The sequence below is a fragment of the Monodon monoceros genome, unplaced genomic scaffold, assembly GCF_005190385.1.
Source record: "Monodon monoceros isolate NGI ecotype Baffin Bay Population unplaced genomic scaffold, NGI_Narwhal_1 Super_Scaffold_20, whole genome shotgun sequence".
Taxonomy (NCBI): domain Eukaryota; kingdom Metazoa; phylum Chordata; class Mammalia; order Artiodactyla; family Monodontidae; genus Monodon; species Monodon monoceros.
Genome location: NW_021703777.1, coordinates 103506493 through 103525758, shown reverse-complemented (window position 1 = coordinate 103525758; position 19266 = coordinate 103506493). Strand labels below are relative to the sequence as shown.

Sequence of the window (19266 nt, the reverse complement as noted above, 5' to 3'; positions counted from 1 at the left end):
GAATTCACTGATGAGCTCTAGTAGCTTTCTGGTAGCATCTTCAGGCTTTTCTACGTATAGTATCATGTCATCTGCAAGCAGTGACAGTTTAACTTCTTCTTTTCCAATTTGGATTCCTTTCATTTCTTTTTCTTCTCTGATTGCCACTGTCAGGACTCCCAAAACTATGTTGAATAAAAGTTTTGAGAGTGGGCATCCTTGTCTTGTTTCTGATCTTAGAGGAAGTGCTTTCAGCTTTTCACCATTGAGTATGATGTTAGCTGTGGGTTTGTCATATATGGCCTTTATTATGTTGAAGTAGGTTTCCTTTATGCCCACTTTCTCAAGAGCTTTTGTCATAAATTGGTGTTGAATTTTGTCAAAAGCTTTTTCTGCATCTATTGAGGTGATCATATGGTTTTTGTTCTTCAATTTGTTGATGTGGTGTATCACACTGATTGATTTGCATATATTGAAAAATCCTTGCACTCTGGGATAAATTCCACTTGGTCATGGTCTGTGATCCTTTCAATGTATTGTTGAATTCAGTTTGCTAGTATTTTGCTGAGGATTTTTGTGTCTATGTTCATCAGTGATATCGGCCTGTAATTTTCTTTTTTTGTAGTATCTTTGTCTGGTTTTGGTATCAGGGTGATGGTGGCCTCATAGAATGAGTTTGGGGGTATTCCTTCCTCTGCAATTTTTTGGAATAGTTTCAGAGGATAGGTGTCAACTTGTCTCTAAATGTTTGATAGAATTCACCTGTGAAGCCATCTGGTCCTGGACTTCTGTTTGTTGGGAGTTTTTTAATCACAGTCTCAATTTCAGTACTTGTGATAGGTCTGTTCATATTTTCTATTTCTTCCTGGTTCAGTCTGGGAGATAGTACCTTTCTAAGAATTTGTCCATTTCTTCTAGGTTGTCCTTTTTATTGGCATATAGTCACTTGTAGTAGTCTCGTATGATCCTTTGTATCTCTGCAGTGTCAGTTGTAACTTCTCCTTTTTCATTTCTAATTTTATTGATTTGAGTCCACTCCCTTTTTTCTTGATGAGCCTTGCTAAAGGTTTATCAATTTTGCTTATCTTTTCAAAGAACCAGCTTTTAGTTTCATTGATCTTTTCTATTGTTTCCTTCATTTCTTTTTCATTTATTTCTGATCTGGTCTTTATGATTTCTTTCCTTCTACTAACTTTGGGTTTTGCTTGTTCTTCTTTCTCTAGTTGCTTTAGGGATAAAGTTAGGTTGTTTATTTGAGATTTTTCTTGTTTCCTGAGGTAAGATTTTATTGCTATAAACTTCCCTCTTAGAACTGCTTTTGCTACGTCCCATAGGTTTTGGATTGTTGTGTTTTCATTTTCCTTTGTCTCTAGGTATTTTTTAAAATTCCGTCTTTGACTTTTTCAGTGATCCATTGGTTGTTTAGTAACATATTATTTAGCCTCCACATATTTGTTTTTTTTTTGCAGGTTTTTTCCTTGTAGTTGATTTCTAATCTCATGGCATTGTGGTCAGAAAAGTTGCTTGATGTGATTTCGGTTTCCTTAAATTTATCAAGGGTTGCTTTATAAACCAACATGTGATCCATCCTGGTGAATGTTCTGTGTGCACTTAAGAAGAATATGTATTCTGCTGCTTTTGGATGGAATGCTCTATAAATATCAATAAGACTATCTGGTCTAATGTGTAATTTCAGGCCTGTGTTTCCTTATTCATTTTCTGTCTGGATCAGCTGTCCATTGATGTAAGTGGGGTGTTAAAGTCCCTCACTATTATAGTGTTACTGTCGATTTCTCCTTTTATGGCTGTTAGCATTTGCCTTATATATTGAGGTGCTCCTATGTTAGGTGCATATATATTTACAATTGTTACATCTTTTTCTTGGGTTGATTCCCTTGATCATTATGTAGTGTCCTTCTTTGTCTCTTGTAATAGTCCTTATTTTAGAGTCTATTTTGTCTGATATCAGTATTGCTACTCCAGCTTTCTTTTGATTCCCATTGCATGGAAAACTTTTTCAATCCCCTCACTTTCAGTCTCTGTTTGTCCCTAGATCTGAAGTGGGTCTCTTGTAGACAGCATATATACAGATCTTGTTTTTGTGTCCATTCAGCCAGTCTATGTCTTGGTTGGAACATTTAATCCTTTTACGTTTAAGGTAATTATCAATATGTATGTTCTTATTGCCATTTTGTTAATTGTTTTGGATTTGGTTTTATAGGTCTTTTTTTCTTCCCTTCCTCTTTTGTTCTCTTCTCTTGTGATTTGATGACTATTTTTAGTGTTGTGTTTGGATTGTTTTTCTTTTTTGTGTGTGTATCTATTGTAAATTTTGGTTTGTGGTTACCACGAGGTTTTGATATAGCAGTCTATATTTATATACATGATTGTTTAGTTTGCTGGTCTCTTAATTTCAAATGCATTTCCAATATCCTGCATTTGTACTCTCCTCTTCTCACAATTGCTGGTTTTGATGTCATACTTGTGTGTGGATGATTTCCTGCCTTTACTGTATGACTGCCTTTACTGGTGAGCTTTCCCATTTGTAATTTTTTTGCTTCTAGTTGTGGCCATTTCTTTTCCATCTAGAGAAATTCCTTTAGCATTTGGTATAAAGCTGGTTTGGTGCTGCTGAATTCTCTTAGCCTTTGCTTGTGTAAATTTTGATTTCTCTGTCGAATCTGAATGAGAGCCTTGCTGGTAGAGTATTTTTGGTTGTAGGTTATTCCCTTTCATCACCTGAAATATATCATGCCACCCCCTTCTGGCCTGAAGAGTTTCTGCTGAAAAATCAGCTGATAACATTATGGGGATTCCCTTGTATGTTATTTGTTGCTTTTCCTTTGCTGCTTTTAAAGTTTTCTCTTTGTCTTTAATTTTTGCCAGTTTGATTAACATGTGCCTTGGTATATTCCTTCTTGGATTTATCCTATATGGGACTCTCTGCACTCGCTGGACTTGAGAGAGTGTTTCCTTTCCCATGTTAGGGAAGTTTCTGGCTATTATCTCTTCAAATATTTTCTCAGGCCCTTTCCCTCTCTCTTCTTCTTTTTGGACCTCTATAATGTGAATGTTGGTGTGTTTAATGTTGTCCCAGAGGTCTCAGACTGTCCTCATCTCTTTTCATTCTTTTTTCATTATTCTGTTCCATAGTAGTGATTTCCACCAATCTGTCTTCCAGCTCACTTATTCGTTCTTCTGCCTCATTTATTCTGCTATTGATTCTTTCTAGTGCATTTTTCATTTCAGGTATTGTATTGTTCATCTCTGTTTGTTTGTTCTTTAAATCTTCTAGCTCTTTATAAAACATTTCTTATATTCTCTTGGTCTGTGCTTCCATTCTTTTTGCAAGATTTTGGATCATCATTACTCTGAACTCTTTTTCAGGTGGATTGCCTGTCTCTACTTCACTTAGCTGTTCTTCTGGGATTTTATCTTGTTCCTTCATCTGGAGCATATTTCTCTGCTGTCTCACTTTGTCTATCTTTCTGTGTTTGTGGTCTCCATTCTTCAGGCTGCAGGATTGTAATTCTTCTTGGTTCTGGTGTCTGCTCCCTGGTGGGTGAGGTTGGTGTGGGGATTTGTGCAGGCTCCTGGTGGGAGGGACTGGTACCTGCTCACTGGTGGGTGGAGCTGAATCTTGTCCCTCTGGTGGGCAGAGCTGTGTCAAGGAGTGTGTTTATTGGCAGCTGTTAATTCAGGAAAACTTTAGGTAACCTGTCTGCTGATGGGTGGGGCTGTGTTCTCACCCTGTTTGTTGTTTGACCTGAAGCATCCCAGCACTGGAGCCTGCAGGCTGTTGGGTGGGGCCAGGTCTTGGTGCCAAAATGGCAACTCCAGGACAGCTCATGTCAATGAGTATTCCCTGGGGTATCTGCCACCAGTCCTTGCCCTCACAGTGAGCCACAGTTGACCCCTGTCTCCCCAGGAGACCCTCCAAGACCCACAGATAGGTCTGGCCCAGGATCCTATGGAGTCACTGCTTTGCCCTTGGTCCCAGTGCACGTGAAAGCTTGTGTGCGCCCTCCAAGGACAGAGTCTCTGCTTCCTCCAGTTCTGTGGAACTCCTACACTTAAGCCCTGTTGGCCTTGAAAGCCAAATGTTCTGGGGGCTCCTCTTCCCAATGCCAGACCCTCAGGCTGGGGAGCCTGACGTGGTGCTCAGAACTCTCACTCCTGTGGGGGACCTCTGTGATGTAGTTATTTTCCAGTTTGTGGGTCACCCTCTCAGCAGTTATGGGATTTGATTAAATTGTGAAAGTGCCCCTGCTACCATCTCACTGTGGCTTCCTCTTTGTCTCTGTGTGTAGAATATCATTTTTGGTAGGTTCAAGTCTCTTTTGTTGATGGTTGTTCAGCAGTTAGTTATGATTTTGGTGTTTTCATGAGAGGAGGTGAGCTCATATCCTTCTACTCTGCCATCTTACTGCTCCAGAAGCCTGAGGGTCACTGTGATACAATGGCAAGCGTACTCTATTTGAAGACTTGGGGCCAAGTCTAGGCTTCCTTTTTACTTTCCCTCTGGCCCCGGGTAAGTCATTTAATTTCTCTGGGTCTTCCTCCAGGCTTAAAATATCACTGACTCTAAACAAAGAACTTTGGGCTGTGCACGCCCAAGCATGGCCACACAGCCTGGGCCTCCTCCTCTTTGCTCCCCAAGGAGCAGTCACTACCTGCTCTGAAGGAAACTGCTACCAGGCCTGGCAATTTCTTAAAATAAGACAATGATGAAGGTTGCCACATTGTTTGACACTTCCTTTCATGAAAGATTTTGCTTTAGCATTCAAGGCTGTTTGATAGCATTTTACCCACTGTAGAATTTCTTTCAAAATTGGAGTTAATCTCTGCAACCCTGCCACTGCTTTATCAACTAAGCATTTGTAATGTTCTAAATCCTTTATGCTAATTTCAACAATCTTCACAGCATCTTCACCAAGAGTAGTTTCTATCTCAAGAAACCACTCTCTTTGCTCATCCATGAGAAGCATCTCCTCATCTGTTGAAGTTTTATCATGAGATTGAAGCGATTTAGTCGCATCTTCAACCTCAACTTCTAATTCTAGTTGTCTTGCTATTTCTACCACCTCTGTAGTTCCTTCCTCTGCTAATGTCTTAAACCCCTCAAAGTCATCCATGAGAGTTGGAATTAACTCCTTCCAAAATCCTGTTAGTGTTGATATTTTGACTTCCTCCCATGAATCACAAATGTTCTTACTGGTATCTAGAATGGTGAATCCTTTCCAGAAGGTTTTCCATTTACTTTGCCCAAATCCATCAGAGGAATTGCTATTGATGGCAGCTATAGCCTTATGAAATGTATTTCTTAACTAATAAGACTTGAAAGTCAAAATTATACCTTGATCCATGTGCTGCAGAATGAAAGTCATGTTAGCAGGCATGAAAACAACATCAATCTCATTGTACACCTCCATCTGACCTCTTGGGTGACCAGATGCCTTGTCAATATGCAGTCATATTTTGAAAGAAATGTTTTTTCTGAGCAATAGTTCTCAACATTGGGCTTAAAATATTCAGTAAACCATGTTGTAAACAAATGTGCTGTCATCCAGGTTTTGCTGTTCCACTTATAGAACATAGGAAGAGTAAACTGAGCATCATTCTTAGAGACCCTAGGATTTTTGGAATGGTAAATGAGCACTGGTTTCAACTTAAAGCTACGAGGTACATTAGCCCCTAACAAAGTCAGCCTGTCCTTTGAAGCTTTGAAACCAGGCATTGACTTCTCCTCTCTAGCTATGAAAGTCCTAGATGGCATCTTCTTCCAATAGAAGGCTGTTTCATCTGCATTGAAAATCTGTTGTTTAGTGTAGCCACCTTCATTAATTATCTTAGCTAGATCTTCTAGATAACTTGCTGCAGCTTCTACATCAGCACTTGCTGCTTCACCTTGCACTTTTCCTTAAACCTCATTAACCAAGCACTGCTAGTTTCCAACTTTTCTTCTTCAGCTTCCTCACCTCTCTCAGCGTTCACAGAATTGAAGAGAGTTAGGGCCTTGCTCTTTCTTTCTTTCTTTTTTTTTTTTTTGGCAGTACGCAGGCCTCTCACTGTCGTGGCCTCTCCCGTTGTGGAGCACAGGCTCTGGACGCGCAGGCTCAGCAGCCGTGGCTCACGGGCCTAGCTGCTCCATGGCATGTGGGATCTTCCCAGACCGGGGCACGAACCCGTGTCCTCTGCATCGGTAGACGGACTCTCAACCACTGCGCCACCAGGGAAGCCCGGGCCTTGCTCTTGATTAGGCTTTGGCTTAAGGGAATGTTGTGGCTGTTTTGATCTTCTATCCAAACCACTACAACTTTCTCCATCTCAGCATTAAGGCTGTTTCACTTGTTTGTCATTCATGTGTTTACTGGTGTAGCACTTTTAATTTCCTTCAAAAACTTTTCCTTTGCATTCAAAACTTGGCTAACTGCTTGGTGTAAGAGGCCTAGTTTGTTTTGATATACCTTCTTCACCAAGCGTAATCATTTCTAGTTTTTGATTTAATGTGAGAGATGTGTGACTCTTCCTTTCACTTGAATATTTAGAGGCCACTGTAGGGTTATTAACTGGCTTAAATTCAACATCCTTGTGTCTCAAGGATTAGGGAAGCCTAAGGAGAGGGAAAGAGACAGGAAAACAGGCTGTCGATGGAGCCGTGAGAAAATACACAACATTTATAGATTGCTTGCCACCTTATATAGGTGCAGTTCCTGGCACTCTAAACAATTACAATAGTAACATCACAGCTCACCATAACAAATGAATAATGAAAAAGTATTATAATTTACTTTGTGAGAATTGCCAAAATGTGATACAGAGACACGAAGTCAGCAAATGCTATTGGAAAAAATGGCGCCAATAGACTAGCTTGACACAAGGTTGCCACAAAACTTCAATTTGTAGGGGCTTCCCTGGTGGTGCAGTGGTTAAGAGTCCGCCTGCCAATGCAGGGAACATGGGTTCGTGCCCCGGTCTGGGAAGATCCCACATGCCACGGAGTGGCTAGGCCCGTGAGCCATGGCCACTGAGCCTGTGCGTCCAGAGCCTGTGCTCCCCAACGGGAGAGGCCACAACAGTGAGAGGCCCGCGTATCGCAAAAAAAAAAAAAAAAAGGAGGAAATCACTCAGAATCTTCACTTAGCCCAGAATGAAAATAATTTAATTTCTTTATCTAAATCTGGTTATAAAAATGTAAGGTTACATTTCAAGAGATAACATATACATCCTCCAGGATGAGGTAAGTCTGATTTTCGTATGCCCTTGCTAATGAGAACAGAATTGTAAAGGGTGACCAAGAAAACACAATATGAAGAAGATAAATATGCGGTATGATAAAAATTAATAAATAATTCCCTCATCTGAGCTAGATCCATAACCAGGACCTGTGACCCTGAAGTCAGTGACGTGATTTGGACCTGGCTTCCAGGGAGCCCACCATGGGGAAGGGCCTCCTGTATCCATTCTGGATGTTCACTGCACAACTGCCACACCATCCATTTATTGTTCATTAATTCATTCATTTACCCACTCATTTACATAACAAACAGGATTATTGAGTACAGGCCCTCCTTTCCCTAGCTGCTGACGATACCAATGCTCCTGTCCTCAAGAAGTTCAACCAAATGTAAGAGACATTGGCATGTGAATAACGAATATGAGAAATGTATACAGGATGGGACACTCAAATATATTTTGGGTGTAACAACAGAAAGATAGAATTGAAAAGGTAAATAGGGGGTTATAAAACAACCAAGATGAGGGAGAACACTCCAGGCTGAGGAAACAGCAGGTGTCAAGGCAAGACAATCCGAAGTAAAACTGTCCCTCAGGCCAGACATGGAGAGATAGAGTCATGGTGTGAGAGGCCTTATACCCATGTTAATGTTATGACATGGGGTTTCCAACTTTATTAATTTTTTTCTCATGGTAAAATGTACAGAACATAAAATTTACCATGTTAACTATCTTTAAGTGCACAGTTCAGCTTTAAGTACATTCACATTGTTGTGCAACCATCACCACCATCCATCTCCAGAACTTTTTCATCTTCCCAAACTGAAACTCTGGACCCATTAAACATTAACTCCCTACTCTCCTTTCCCCCCAGCCTCTGGCAACCACCATTCTACTTTTTGTCTCTATGTATTTGACTATTCCAGGTACCTCTTTTAAGTGGAATCATAGAATACTTGTACTTTTGTGTCCGGCTTATTTCACTTAGCATCATGTCTTCAAGATTCATCCTGTTGTAGCATGTGTCAAAATTTCATCCCAAACTCTTTTGTTCATGGGTCAGTTAAACTGTTCTGAGGAAGTACCTCCAATGCATGGGTGGTATTAATGTATCACATACATGATAAAGAATACACAAAATAGATATTTTCAAAGGATAAGACTAAAAGATTAACTTATTTTTTTCTTTCATAATGAATTTTCTTGAAACCCCCCTCTGGGCTGCCTGTACCTCTGTTTGGACACTACTGCTAGAGAACATGTAAAAGCATTGCGGAATATCAAGCAGAGGAGCAATATAGTTTGACACTATGACCCAGCTTTCCATCAGACATTCTCCTCCTGCTGTGTGCTCTGTAGTTAGTGAGGAGGGGCAGGTTTCAAAGACTAGATAATTCAAATCATTAGGTTTGTATTTTTAGAGTGGAATGTTCTAGTGAATCTAAGTGTACCTCTCATTCATTGCAATTGCATATCATTCTAACTTCATTCCACATAAAACATTTTGTTGAAAAGCATAAAATAACACAGCTACTGGAAAGCACTTACTGGTCACTCTTGATTTTAAGATTGCAGGTGAATGTGCTGGTAGAATTTAAGGGTATCTTGATGTTTTGGAGTATTGTTCAAAATTGTATCCAAGTCAGCCTATTCCTTAAAAACAAACCACAAAAGAGGTACTACTAAAATCTGGGGTTAGAACAGCAGAGATTGCATAGTGGTTGAAAAAGCATGGACCTTGGAGTCAAGTAGACCTCAGTATAACTCTGACGTTACCGCTTACTAGTTGCGTAACGCTGGGCAAGTGTCTACACCTCTTGTAGCCTTAATTTTATTATCTATAAATATTTGACAATAACTTCTTAGCAAAGTTGTTAAGAGCATGAAATGATGTAATGTACCCACATGCCTAGTACAGATGCTAGTTGTATTAGTGTCATCTTTTTCAGCTATGAACCCCAGGTGGGAAAACCAATTTTATTACCTTGTTCCATGCACTAGGACATGTTTAATCCCTCTTTCTGGAATGCCCTCTTCCCCCCAGAAAAAAATACAAACTGGATTTCAAGATTCAGATTTCAGTGTCTCTTATTTTGACATTTTAGAGGTCCAATTAAGCTCTTTCTCATCACAACCCTTATATTGATTTACTTGTGTCTCTAATATATTAATAACCACTAATTTCGGGTCAGTGTTGTGATGAGCTGACCAGTTCCCCTTCAGGAAAAAAAGGACTTCTTGCCCCACTGCTGGGAGTGTCACCAGCAGACAGCTCATTTTCAGGAATTATCTCAGATGAGAGCACTTCTCAGGTCATGCTCCCTTTCCAAGGTGGCCCCATCCAATAACCTGAAGGGTGATGATATAAGGGCCCAGGTTCTTCACAGCACTGTGACAAGTCCAAAGGATCATCTCGTCTTCAGAACTTGCCTTAGAGTTGGCTAAGGCTTTCACTGAGACCAGATCACAGCTCAAGCTCTCTCTCTTTCTCCCTATCTTCTGCCTGTCCCTTCTCTTGCCCAGGTGGTGATCATAAGAACATTCCCTAATAAACCTCCTGCACCCAAATTTCCAACTCAGAATCTGCAACCCAGGAACCCAAACTGCAGCCTTACCTCAGGCACTTATTGCTACAATCATTGGTTCACTTCCTGTCTCACTCCATAGGCTGGGTTCACTTCTGGTTACTTTTATATTCTCAGGATCTAGTTGGTGTTAACCATGTATTAACTTGTCGGATAAATGCTTGTTGGATAAATTCATTAAAACTGAGATTTCATTTTCTTTGGCCAAGGAATTCTATTTTCTTCTTTAATTAAGTTTATTTATTTATATTCTCTATTTTTACAGAAAGAGAAGTTAGAGGAGTTAACTCAAAAATTGACTCCAATTAAATAGTGGGGAAATGGGAATGACAGAATTGTAAAAGCCAATATACCAATGATACAGATCAATATAGTTATAATGAGTCATGGAATCATTTTAAATCATTGAGTAAGTAGTCTTTGAGCTGAGCATCTACCATATACCAGGAACTGCTTAAGTGTTAAAATAAGACTAACTCTCTACTCCCAAGGAAAATTATGTTCAAGTGGAAGAGAGGGGCAAAATAGAATAGAAAAGCATAATTCCAGAGAGCAACAGGTAGTATGAAGGTCACTGAAAGGGATTAGAAAATACCATCCCAAAATATACCTCTCTGGCATGTTGATTACTTTGAACTGAAGGCAATTGAGAAGCAGCGGGTTCAGGAAGAGCTCTATGCCCTCCCTGTGTCAGGAAGAGGAGAGAATTCTTGTCACTGGAGACAGGGAGTTGACATCAAGATGAGTCTGTACAAACAGATCTTACTGAAATAACCCTTGTATTCCATTAGTTTCCACCACATGTTTCCTGTTCACTTCCCCACAGTTTAATACCCTTAGCTCAAACCCCCTTTTCCTTTGTCTTGCCACATTTCCACAAGTTATCACTCTTTGTTAAAATGATATATAAGCCCCTGGGTCTAACTGCTTTGGGATTCTTGCTTCTTTCTATGAAACCCTCTGTGCCATGTACAAATATTAACATCAAATAAAATGTGCATGCTTTTTCTCCTGTTATTCTGTCTTCTGTAAGTTCTACTCACATGTCCCAGCCACAGAACCTAAGAGGAGAAAGGAAAGGTCTTTCCTCTTCTACACAGCTGTAGGTAGAAAGGTCAGGAAGGACTCTCCCAGAAGGTGAGCAGAGATCTCAGTGATGAGAATCCATACTTGCAGATATTTGGAGGAAAAGATTGGGGGGTGGGGGGGAAGTAGCTAATAAAAGGCCAGGCATTAGGTACAAAACTGACTTTATGTTTCAGGCAGCTAAATATATACACTAAATTGCTTGTTTTTATCTGGAAAGGGGACATATTCTAATTCTTAAGAAGAGCCAAAGTTTTTCCTTGAATAAAACTGGATGGCACTGAGAGAAGTAAACAATGTCTTCATCAACTATTTCACAACAAAGACAGAAGCAGAAATCTGTGCCAACTTCTATAGTGACACTGGAGACCTAACATTGAAAAGCATTCAGGAAAGACCATTTCTCTGAGGGGTACAATGGCTCAGCGTGCTTAGAGCAGCAGCTAGATGACGTGACCTTTAGGTTTTCTTCTTTACGTAAGAGCTGGATGTCAGACAGTCAAGATTATATTTGCTCTCAAGGGCCTCAGTCCAGGTATCACAGAGTATTCATTTCTTCTCTGACTCATTAATCAAGAAAAAAATTGTTCAGAACAACCTGGGACAAAGGCTTTAATCATAACACTTTATTTTCCTGCTGCATTTAAGACTCACAATTTAGGCTGACTTCATAGAATTCTATTGAAATATCACCTACCTAGGTAAAGAACTACTTGTTTCCAGTATATAATTCCATTCTTTTCATTTGCAAATGTATACACCACCATCACCACCACCCACTGCTATAAAATAGGGTTTTCAGTTTTGTGGATGCATGTTAAGTTTTATTGAGATACCAATAAATGAAACAGGCATAAAATTAAGGAAATAGTGTCAAGATATCCAAGGAAGTGGGAAATGGAGATGATTAAGCTATTACAATAGGGCAAGTTTGCTTAACCTAACTTTGTAATTTTGTTTCCCGACAATTAAACCAAAAGATAGCATTTATTAAACAGCAACAACACACCAGCAGAGGCATGTCACAATAATAACAGAGAAAGAACGTGAATTCCAAAGTAAAAAATTTAGCAGGTCGAGTTTTATCATAGTAGCAGAGGAATGTCATCACATCACAAAACATGTATTGCAACCCTCAAAGTGCTTTGACTTCTCATTACTAATATACCCTACAGATTAAATACCTACTAAGTCAATGAATGAGTTGCATTTAATTTTGCAAATATTTAAAGCACCTATGATGAAATCCAAGCTCTACCACCTGAAGGAGTTTAGGACATGCCACCCCCAAATTTGTTACTTTAGTACATTGATCATTTTGAGCTGAAAGCACTTGAAAAGCAGCAAATACAGGGAGAGGCTTTCTCTTCACTCCCTTATCTGCCTAGAGACAGATCCTCCAAAAGGAGCTCAACTGTCAACCAGGGGACGTTGACTCCTCTCACAGGACAGGAGACTAGAAGTGACACCACAGCCAGACAGACTTTGTCACCAACTATTACATATCCCTGCGGTTCTTCTAAGGGCCGATTCATCTTTCCTAAAATTATTTACTCTCCCCTAAGTGGCCTACATTTTTCCTCTCCTTCCCCTATTAAGATAGTATATAAGCTCTCCAATCCTAACCTTTTTTGAGTTATTCACTTCTTTTTTCCTGTGATGCTTCCCGGCATGAAACATTCAAAATGAATACCCTCGTATACTTTTTCTCCTGTCAAGCTGCCTATTGTTTGTTTAGCTCATAGGCCCAGCTATTGAATGTAGGAGGGTAGAGGGAAAGTCATTTCTCCTTTATATACCTATTTTTTCAACTATAAAACCCCAACTGAAAAGGTGTTGGGATCAAATAACAATGCGTGAAAGCCCCTGGCTGACACGGCTTCTGGCGGATGACAGTCACGATGTCTTTCCTTCCCTCCGCTTCCCTTCCTTTCCTCTTTCCACAACCTAGTATAAAAAGAAAGCTATATCCTGAATGTAGATAACAGTCATAAGTAGCCCCCTTTTTGGGCCTGGAGCAAGTGTATAAACGGAGGCTGCATACCTTATCTACATATTTAAAAGTTGTAAGTCAAGCTGGCAAATTGTTAAATAAAATATGTTATATCCTTCCATCTTGAATAAATATACCTTCATAACAATCTGGAAGGCCAAGTTGAAGATTAGATCTCTCAGGTCCCTTGGAGTTTCATGCCAAAATTTAGCAGGAGGCCCTGGGCACAATCCCTCTCCCCAGTCATGAGGCCTGTATCCCTACCCTTCCCTCTACCAGCTCCTCCACCCACAAAGGGCCTGGTAGGCATGGTGTGAACACCCCAGCATGATCGAGCTCCAGACACACTTCCATAACCGACTGGCCCTGAAGCCAAAGGGTGTGCCCACCAGCAACCACAGTCTGTCCTAAGGAGAAAGGGATTGGGAGGAGGTCCCAACAGGCCTTGGTGGCAGTGATTGGGACCAGTTGAACAGAAAATTCCATGGTCCCAGATGCCCTGAACTTAGTCTAGAAATGAGGTTAAGGATCCCAGGCAGCCAGGAACCTTGGCCCCAAGGACTCCTCACCTGCTTGGTGGAGAGGGGGCCACAGGGGGGGCGCTCTAAAGCTCCACCTGAAGCCAAGTCTTGCCTGGTGCTCAGGGTGATACTGCTGACAAGTTTAGCAATTCTTGCAATAATCCACCATCACCAGGAAATCAATACCCACAAAAACACTGAAGTTAATATGATTAGGGTATCAAGAAAAAGTAATTCTATAAAAAGACCGTTTTCCCTTTTCCTGTATCAACAGAAGCAAAGATGAATGTAGCTTGAGTGCTTTTCTCTCACTCATCTTTTCCCCAACTATATCACTATTTTAAGGTTCATTTCTATCTGTGCTTAGCACATCTGAATTTTCTCTCTCCCTCTTCCTCTCCTTCCTTTCTTCCATTAGCTCATACCTCCCGCTTGATTTCTCATTTTGTGTTTTGATAAACCCATCATTTTTATGGACAAAAAATAGAATTAGAAGCTGTGTTTGCTACCTTTAAAAAAGTTATATCTAGAGGTACATCAGTTAAATATGGAAGGAATAAATTTTCCCATCACAATGTGGTAGTAGTGGAATAGCTCAAACTTTCTTGATTTCTGGGACTCACTTTATTTGATCCAATGTGTCCTCTAAAAACTGCAAAATACCTTTACTGGAAAAGAAAGAAAGTAAAATATCATGCTTCTTTTGGGTTTCTATGCATGCAACGAGAAGTTACTTAGCTTTAACAGTGCCTTTACACTGTTAACAGTCACATTACTGATCCAAGTACTTCCCATTTCACTAAAGGCAGGTAAAGGGGAAGGAGTTACTTTTACAGTACTCAAAGAACAGGCAGGAACAAAAGGGACTCATAGCACCAGGAGAGAACCATGCACGAACAGCTGGACAATTACTTTTATTCCACTCTTCATTACCCCTTGAACAAAAATCAGCAAATCTTCCAGTGTTAACAGCTCATCCTCCTCACTTACAGGTTAGTTTGTATTCTTAAAAATCATCACAAATTGGGCTTCCCTGGTGGCGCAATGGTTGAGAGCCTGCCTGCCGATACAGGGGACACGGGTTCGTGCCCCGGTCCAGGAAGATCCCACATGCTGCGGAGCGGCTGGGCCCGTGAGCCATGGCTGCTGAGCCTGCGTGTCCGGAGCCTGTGCTCCGCAATGCGAGAGGCCACAACAGTGAGAGGCCCGCGTACCGAAAAAAAAAAAAATCATTACAAATTAACTGTTCCCATAATCTGACCAAGTCTAACTTAGTCTTTGAGCCATTTGTCCTCATACTGCAAAATATCTTATTCCGTATAAAGTCCATGCAGGAGAGTGGTTCATTTATTGTCACCATAGTGAGAACATTTCAGGATTTCATAAAAACAACCAATCAATCCTTTTATAATGAAAATGATATGATAGCCTTTGCGAAAAAGAAAACATCGCGGACCTAACATGCATTCGAGATGTGATTTTTTGTTGTTGTGTTATCTGCAGCTGTGAGGACATTTAACCCACCCGCTCTCACTCTTTCACCTGACACTAGCAAAAATATGCACTGGCCAAAAAATTAACCAGAAGCTTAGCATGGCCACAGAGGATAAAAGTAACTGACCAACTATCTTAGTCGATTTGGGCTGCTGTTACAAAAATACCACAAACAGGGTGGCTTAAACAACAAACATTTGTTTTTCACAGTTTTTGCAGTTGAGAAGTCCAAGATCAAAGTTCAAGGTGCTGGTAAGGACCCCCTTCCTGGTGGACAGATGTCAGACTTTTCAAATCCTCACACGGCAGGGAGCAGAGAGGGAGGGAACAAGATCTCTCGTGTTCTATGAGGGCACTAATCCTATTCATGTGTGCTGACCACGATTCCAAGGGCAAAGATGGAACAGTTAAGGAGAAAGATAGGGTGCCTTTCATGGACTGGCGGGGGTGGGCGTGAGAGATGGGAGGGGAAATGTGTCGATAATAGACAATAAATAAGGAAACAAACAACATAATTTCAGACAGAGATAATCCCAGTGAAGATGTTAAAATACCCTTCTCTCCCCATTCTGCACCTCCACCCCATCCCCACTTACCATCTCTGAACGACAGTGTTTTCCGACAACCTCTCCACCCAATCCTGAATAGACCATTTCCTCCTTCTGCGGATGCCCTGATCCCATGTCTACCTCTCGCCTGCACCTTTATTGTATTTGTTTACCTGTCTTATCTTTCCCTACGAGACTTCAGGCCCCTTTGGAGTAAAGGTCAGACACTTTTTCTTAATGATTTTGTAGTTGTTATTCCTGGCCCATATTATGTTTTTTGCTCACCGTATAACATATTCAAGAAACGCCAATTAACTGAACGAACCTGTTGAAGGAATAAGGATGCCACTAACTGTAGCTAGCATTGAACTATTATTGTGCAACTTGAGGCTTAGGAATGACTACATGGATGTGATCACAATCTTTTACAAAGATTTTATGATAATCTCATTAGAATCATGTTCTAGTGTTTAATTTAGTAGCTCTCACCCCCTGTACGATCTAAAAAACATTACAGCTTAGGATTCACACTACTAAAGCGACGTCGGTCAGAAATTGAATGAAACGGATCAACTGTATAGTTAAGAGGTGAGCCCAGGGACACCGAAGAACGATGTAACATTTCCCAGAACCCTAGAGAACTTGCTTCCAGAGACAGAACAGTAAATTGTATTACTCAGATAGCAACACAGCCCTGAAGGACAACCAACTAAATAATTTGAGGCTGCTTTCCAGTATTGGAAAACACACTGTGACCTCACGATGGCTTTGCTTCGGGGCCATCTGTCTGAGGGCTCTAACTAGCTCAGGTCTTTATTCAGTGCCTCCCAGGGAACTGCCAGTTCCAAGGTGGGCAGAGGAAAAACTCTTGGTATTGCAATAATAAAGAATCTCTTAAGGTGGTTTAGGACTCATCTACATGAAAAAGGGTAGAGTACAGATGAGAGAGTGCAAACCACAGAACTGATTGCTTCCAACATTGATGAGAAAATGCCTTCTATTGTTGCCAAACCAGTTACAGAAGAATCATACTAAAAGCTCTATTAGACATTAGGTATCAGCCTTGGACTTTATTAAGAGTTACATCTTTAAAATGTTACTTATCAGGAGGTCAGCCTATCTTTACAGCTCTGATGTGCTCCTCTACGCTCCCTGATGATTTTTCTCCAGCACAGTCAGGTCTAGGACCATGGATTAACTCCTGCGTCTTTCCTTCCACCTTCAGAGACAGGATCCAACAGAGCACAGGAAAACCACAAATCCAGTGGAGTACATAAGAAGCCTGAAGTCTTCTGCAAAGTAACCAACAAATATCTACTGTATTCTGTGGCCACAGACTTATGTTTTTTTAAGCTAAGTTTAGGAAGAGAATAGCAAAAAGTATTCCCATTTTTATTTTACTAATGGAAAATCTGGATCAAAAAGATGCTGAATTAGTGAACCTTGGAAAGAAGAAACATGTTATTAGGGAAAAAGCAGTAGGCTTTTCCTGAATTCCTTATTTGTGGTCTCTTCATCAGAAGACAGAAGAGAGTTGGAACAGATTAGTAGATTAGTAAATTTGGGCTAACACAAGGCAAGTCCTGTTCTAACATTATGGTACCCATCATTCCTAAAATTAAAAATAGCTACTATTTATGGAGCACATGCCATGTGTCAGCCAATATTCTAGGTGTTTCATGTACTTACCTAATTTCATTCTCCCAATAACACTGTGTGGTAAGTATCATTATCCTATTTTCACAGATAGAGAAACAGAAGCTCAGAAATTTTAAGTGATTTGCTCAGTCTTATAGGTAGTAAATTGAAGAGCCAGGATTGGAAACCAAATATACGTGACTTTAAAATTTGCATTTTTTCCAGTTTATACATGGCCTTGAGAAAATTAATTTCAAAGCTCAAATAGTACCCCTTCCCCATTAAAAAAAAAAACCAACCATCTTTAAGGACAAGACTTGACTTTGCATTTTAATCCTGAGTTATCAGGATTTTTTAAAAGCATTAACTCATAGTAGGAAGCTTTAAAGATTTAATTTAAATGCATTTAACTTACTTAATTTAATTAATTTGCATCACTAAGTCCACGCACATTTTTTGAGGAAAGAGACCTTCTAAGTACAAGCTTGTCCCATTGGTCGCTCTAGCCTCATTGTAGTTTTTCAATCCGGAATGACAGCTCATGGTAGGATTATGAGAGCTTAAACACAATGTGCCTCAAAGTGGGAGAGACAGGTTCTGGGGGATCACGTAACAGGTACTGCAGTGGCTACTTAAAACGTTGCACAGCATCCACATCAAAATGATGTTTACTAGACCAAATGACCTTTGAGAAAAAGGGAGAAGTAAAAGAGAGGGTGGATGGGAAGGGAGAGCAATTCAGGGCCTGAAACAGGACATGTTATATTAACTGTGCCAATTATCTTATGACCATCACAAAATAACTGAAGTTATTTCCTCAGCAGTCATTCAATCTAAGAGTGCTAAACGTCTCTTACCATATTTGCATGTTATTCGATTCACTCTAAAGGAATGAACACCTATGTGATTTTCAAGAAATCCTATTATACTATCCGATGACTATAACATCCCTTATTTTCCCAGACATAATTGTAGTTTCAGGCCCCTATTTAATATAACCACAGTCACAGTTCAGTACAATTACCTAGATAGATCTCCTGGTGTGACATCTCACACCTGTCTATTGAGATAAACTATCTTTTGTAGGTTTCTAAATCATTTGCTTTCTAGTGCTTCCCACGTCTTAAATTGGGTGCAGGAGGGAGAAGAAAAGAGGAATGTGGCAGGAAAAGAAAGACATGACAATATTAAGAATAATTCAGAATTGCCTTTTTTTTTTTTTTCGGTACGCTGGCCTCTCCCATTGTGGAGAGCACGCTCCGGACGCGCAGGCTCAGCGGCCATGGCTCACGGGCCCAGCCGCTCCGCGGCATGTGGGATCCTCCCGGACCGGGGCACGAACCCGTGTCCCCTGCATCGGCAGGTGGACTCCCAACCACTGCGCCACCAGGGAAGCCCCAGAATTGGCTTTTTAACTATGGAAGGACATAATAAATTTCTCCTACAACTTGTGAATTAGATTTACTTTCATTTTCTTATTTTCTTACTTTCCTCCTTATAGAGGAAGGTAATGTTTGATTTTCTCCTCTGCCTTAATTGCTTCCTTTGCAAGTGGAAGAGTAAGAGGAAAAGAGCTGGGAGTGCAGGAACCAAGGCCATGGGTTTTTTGTAGGTTACCTTGTAATTTCTGGTTGTACTCGGTCCTGTGAGACTGGCTCCTCGTCAAGGTACCAGAGTAGTCCCCAGGAACACTGCTCTCAATCACAGGGTCAGTCTTCCTTCTCTCCAGCATATAGAGCCTGGGCCTCGGGAAGGGCATACTCTTTTTCCTGGTGCCCATAGTTTCTTTCTCGGGGGCTTCTTTGGGCTCCATGGGAGGCAGAGACCAGCTCTAGGGGCCAGCGGGCAATGGCTGGCTGCTAAAAGGCCTCAGGGTAAATGTTAAAGCCGCCAGCCTGAGGAGCTTAACTGCCCCCTCCTAACCAACCGGCTTCACTCCAGGGTTACCTAGCTGTGACTGCCCTCCACGGAGTCCCAGGGCTCCACCCCTATGAGGTCATTCTTTTTTATACCTAGAATCCAACATGGGAAGCTGCCACCTGTTACCTGAGAGACCTGCCGAACCGAGCTAGGCAAAGCAGGGACTGCGCTGCAACATGCTGCTGAAGCAAACAAACATCCCATTGTGTGGGCCGAGGGCTGGGAGTCCGGGGAAAGGAAAGCGAACAAGGTGAGGCGGGAGGAGG

General features: G+C 40.9%; 1 protein-coding gene across 1 annotated transcript in view; it reads right to left on the bottom strand.

Annotated features, from left to right (window-relative positions):
- The window catches only part of ARHGEF38 (Rho guanine nucleotide exchange factor 38), a 151295-nt gene extending 132402 nt beyond the window's left edge, over positions 1–18893 (bottom strand). Inside the window, exon 1 of the mRNA XM_029234718.1 lies at positions 18698–18893. Within this exon, the coding sequence (XP_029090551.1) occupies positions 18698–18893 (196 nt within the window). The remainder of the gene's footprint in view (positions 1–18697) is intronic.
- Between the last annotated feature and the right edge of the window lie 373 nt (positions 18894–19266).